General features: G+C 45.5%; 1 protein-coding gene across 6 annotated transcripts in view; it reads right to left on the reverse strand.

Moving 5' to 3' along the window:
* Positions 1-5,000, reverse strand: part of LOC119580178 (protein bric-a-brac 2-like) — a 91,393-nt gene that overhangs the window by 20,912 nt on the left and 65,481 nt on the right. For 2 of the 6 annotated variants that reach the window (XM_037928170.1, XM_037928169.1), the window contains exons 7-8: positions 3,926-3,946; positions 1-3,083 (exon numbers count right to left, since the gene is read on the reverse strand). The exon at positions 1-3,083 is cut by the window's left edge and continues 509 nt beyond it. The exons of 2 other annotated variants lie outside the window; for them this stretch is intronic. In XM_037928170.1, coding sequence (XP_037784098.1) covers positions 2,470-3,083; positions 3,926-3,946 — 635 coding nt within the window. In that variant the 3' untranslated portion in view covers positions 1-2,469. The remainder of the gene's footprint in view (positions 3,084-3,925; positions 3,947-5,000) is intronic. 2 more of the 6 variants (XM_037928173.1, XM_037928171.1) reach the window with 2 other exon arrangements.

Raw genomic sequence — 5,000 nt, forward strand, 5'->3', positions numbered from 1 at the left:
CCATCTACTGTACCCAGAAACGCACACACATCCATACAAGACATACATACAAGGATGTACACGTATGTGCGCACGCACACACATTCATGCAATACATACAATGATGCACAAGTACGTGCACAGGCGCGCGCGCGCACGCACGCACGCATGCACACACACACACACACACACACACACGCGCGCGCGCGCACACGCACACGCACACACACACACACACACATTCTAACTATAAAAAACACGTACATACAACAAAACACACACGCTTACATTTGCCATTGAAATTTCCATAAAGGCGGATACTACACCCGTGTTCGCATTACATTCACGGATATATAACAATAACAATATGATGTATTGTGACTACACTGACTGCTGCGTGTAAAACAAGAACTAAAAGTCTCAGGTGTGGCTGTATGTTCGTGTGCAGAAATGACTAAAATCCTGTTAAAGTTGCCATACATTAAAAGTATCGTCTACCTAGAAAACGGTACATTATCATCTTTAAAATGAGTAACAATTGTAACAGTTAACGTTACATACTACTATCAACATCAACATTAAAAAAATATTGATAATAATATTATTAGCATTAACTATAATAATGGCAATAACAGCAACCTGTAATTTAAAGAAACAAATAATTGTATTACATAATTAAATGTTACTTTACCGAATGAGTTAAAAAAAAGTAATCTACAGTGACTATGATCATTTGTGTGATGTGTGTGCTCGTGTTAATGGCATCAAGAAACTTAACAAATAGTCTTGTCTGAAAAGTTATTGCTCCATGATACGCGGCCTCCTAGTGGGCGCGAGTCGGTAGGCGTGCAAGAGGGAGTCTGGGCGGCGTCGCGATGCAATAGTCTGGCATCTACTCATCAACGCACTCCGATTACTAGACATCAAATCATAAAAAGACGCACATTATTAAGATTCCAGTCCTGCGATGTTGACACACTTGAAAAGCACAGGCAAACCTAAATATCAACTAAGTCCTAAATATAATCAAATCATCTCCAAACAATGATCAGAGGAGTCATTACCCCATTTTTGTACAACCGCATGTGCTGCTTTGGTAGTGCTGTAGTACAAGTATCATGACGACATTGGATAAAAGTTCACTAGTTTGTGAATCGAAATCAGATCCTGGTTTACCTCCCTCGCGTCCTTTTGGAATCACCGTCTGGCCGCGAGACCCGTCTAGGAACCTTCGGAGCTTTTCGGGGCCGCGCGCCCTCGCTCGGAGGGCGGCGTCATGCTGGAAGCCGGGTAATGCCTGCTCTCTGAGCACATGCTGACTGGTGGCCAGGCGATGATGGCGAGGCGAGATCACAGGGTGAAGAACTCATACGTTAACGGCACACAACACGCATCCAAAATGTCTTCAATCAAGTTGGGCCGCGCGCGCCCGAGTGAAATGATCATAGCGCCTCAGAAACAGAGAAGAAACGAAGGGCTTGCATGGCGACCGGAGTCGCGTGCAGCCAGATCAACCAGCGTGCCGTCCTGACTGGTGATGGGACTACGGCCTACCTCTAATTAGTATGTTACCACGTCCATTGCATATTGCTCTATCTAGCTACTGGTCCGTATCATCAATGGGTAAAACTAGATTTTAAACTGTCCATTTAGGTGACGTCATGTCAAATTATGAAAATATTTTGACAATGTACATATGGCATTCTCTATTAATCAATCAAGACAACTTAACATATGAAAATATGCAGGCATTATACACGTGGCATAATACTCTTCAACCACCGACAAACATTATAACTTAATAGCCAAGGCTTTACAGTCACTAAGGTGTAAGGTGGCCCATCACCGGCCTGCGAGGTTTTTGTTACAACGGCGCCCCGAGCCACAAGCACTTCCAATACTGATGTCAACACAAAGCACAACACACCAGGGAGACTCGTTCCTCTTCCTCCACATCCACTCACAGTAAATGAGAAGCTACGCAACTTGCAGCCTATGCCTGTGGTCACTCCCAAATGACAGGTCGGTCTGAATACATATCAATATATTTTGGTACACAATGCATCAAGGGATGTGGTTAATATATGGTATTTGTGGATGAGCGCGTGCTACATAAGGACTCTCCCGGGTTAAACCGTCCAGGCAGGCTGTGGCTGCGAGGCGCACCAACTGTCTTAGGAATAGCACAAAGACACTCAATCCTGAGACGGGTGTCTCCTCCTCTACCGTCTCGAGCAACAGCCCACCACTGCTCGTCCTCCCTTGCCTCCTTGGACAAAATCGTATTACAGTGATGTCACACGAACATTTAAATATTGCGAGCTAAACAGACGAGGCAAGAACAAACAAAAGAGTTGGCAGGGGAGGCGCACGGCAGGGAAGCTGCTGCGACAGCGGTCTTGGGGCAGGAGGGGTCTCGGGCAGCAACACTTTCACACTGGCAGAAACAACATGTAAACTCTGTAACAAACTACAGGACAAGAGCGTGCACTAAAGCAGTGAGTCAAAGCTGGAGGATTTAGAGGGCGTCTGACTGGCCTGGGCCGCGTCCCTCGTCCCGCCTGGGTTGGTGGTGGGCGTGTGCCCCCCGGCTGCGGCGCGGGTGTAGGGCAAAGTGATGGGCACGAGGCCAGGGGGCACGACCCTGCCGCTCAGGTGGCCGAAGCCTGATGTATGACCTGACCAACCCTGACCCTGCGGTGACGTCTGTTGTCCTGCCCTCGGTTCTGATGACTTTTGCTGTTCCTGCTGCGGTGTGCGTTGCTGTTGGTGCGAGTAAGCCTGCTGGTGGGAGAAGTGCTGGGACAGCCCCGACACCTGGCCCGCCTGCGAGCTCTGGCTCCCGGGGGACTGGTCGGGACTCGCCCCCCTCCACGATCCGTCGTCCTTTTTCATTTTCGACTTTTTCCATTTTTGCCGCCGGTTCTGGAACCATATTTTGACTTGCTGCTCCGGGAGGCGCAACCTCAGCGCGATATCTTTCTTTCGACTGCCCGTGAGGTATTGATTCAGGAGGAACTCCTTCTCCAGCTCAAGGATCATGTGGCGCGTGAAGGCTGTCCGTTTTCGCTTATATTCAAGCCCATGTGCGAATTGCATGTTGGCTGTAAAGAGCAGATGCAAACACTGAGATCACATCAACATAAAGGTCTTAGTCAACGTTAAATTTCATCAAAACTGGGAGAGCATGTCGACTATCAAGATATTTATTACTGACTGGAATGAGGATTTTTCCTTTATGCCACTTATGAGAATTTTCTTAGACTGCTAGTTCAGGCAAACAGCTTACAGTCTAAATGTTACTTCTTAGTTACTTTCGTTCTTTAACTTCAAGGATACAGAGACTGTTAACTCAAAGTATTCATTATCAACTAACAAACTGGGGAGAAGGGGGGGGGGGGATCCCGCCAGACATTGCACTCCTTTGACTTCCCGAAGTGTGCTCCCTCCTTGGGTGGAATCTCCCTATCAGAACGTCATTTCGTGTTGGTGCGAAGGTCTGGCTTACACTGCGGGGTTTACTCTAAGAGCCATAGTTTGGCAAACCTTCAACTTAAAGTACAACTAAAGAATCGTTTGACATCGGCTAAGTGAAGCATATTGAATATAATCTGACTAGAAAGTTACAAGATGTCTTGACCAACACTGAAATTCTGTTCGGATTTCCCAAGGCAGTTTGGCACGAAAATCAAGCCAGAAACAGGGAGAGGGAAAGAAGAGAAGGACACGGAGAGGTAGCGAGAGAAGACAGAAGGGAAACAGACACGTGAGCAAGGTATTGTTGAAGGGCCCCACGAAGAAAGAATAGAAGGAAGAGAGACACGAAAGAGAGAAAAAGACAGGCAGACAGGCAGACAGACGAGAAAAGAAATGCAAAGGGCAGGTTCCTCCCCGGATTCCCCACTGACATCCCTCAGGGGAAGTGTTAGCAAGGCGCGCCACTTACCGAAGACACTCCCCGCCCCATCTGTAAAGAGACCAAGAAAACACATCTATTACACCGAGTTTTTTCCAGTCTCTGTATCCTTAAATTACAACACATTATACAAAAAATGTATCATTACTCATTAACAACTTTGAGCCGGAAGACACGCTGCGAGGCCACTTCTAATCAATGGCCCACTTCGCCACCAGTGAAGTGCCAGGTGCCCTCGCTTGCTTACGCTACCGCTTCCATCTCAGCCTACAACACCTACACGTGAACGGCCCCACCGACTGACCACGTGGAAGGGTGCTGCGAACAGGCCTTCACTTACCACTGCCTTGCTTTCTGTACTTGCTAAGGACTCCCGAGTCTCCCGCTACGGGACTGATCCCCACTGCTAAGAGACAGCTTCAACACACAATCTTATCATTTGTTCTTTATCTGTTATCCGCTACTCATTCCTTATTCAACTAATAAAAATCTCCCATTCTGAAGTTTTCTTTATTTCCACAGGAAAGCGGGGCGGCGGACAGTCTTTACTAATAGATATGAAGAGAGGGAGAATGAGAGGGGGAGAAAGAAACAAAGAGAGAGAGAGAGAGAGAGAGAGAGAGAGAGAGAGAGAGAGAGAGAGAGAGAGAGAGAGAGAGAGAGGAGAGAGGAGAGGAGAGAGAGAGAGAGAGAGAGAGAGAGAGAGAGAGAGAGAGAGAGAGAGAGAGAGAGAGAGAGAATGGAATTGCTATTCATAATAACAGCAAATAAGTCGGTGGTAATGAAGATATAAATTACCATGCCAGCATATGTAGAACACAAGTGATAATAAAGAACTTTAAAATTACTAAAATAATAAAACAAGGGAAAAGAATAATGACGATATTGATTCAAATAATCATTAAAATAATAACACAAATAATTATGAGTAAGGTAATGATGATGGTAGGATTAATGGTACTGGTAATAGCATTAATAATAATAATAATAATAATAATAATAATAATGATAACAGCAATAATCATAGTAATAAAAAAAAAATAATAACAATAATAGTAACGATAATGATGACGATAATAACAAAAACAAATATAAAAACAAATAT

Source organism: Penaeus monodon, chromosome 13, assembly GCF_015228065.2.
Source record: "Penaeus monodon isolate SGIC_2016 chromosome 13, NSTDA_Pmon_1, whole genome shotgun sequence".
Lineage (NCBI taxonomy): Eukaryota > Metazoa > Arthropoda > Malacostraca > Decapoda > Penaeidae > Penaeus > Penaeus monodon.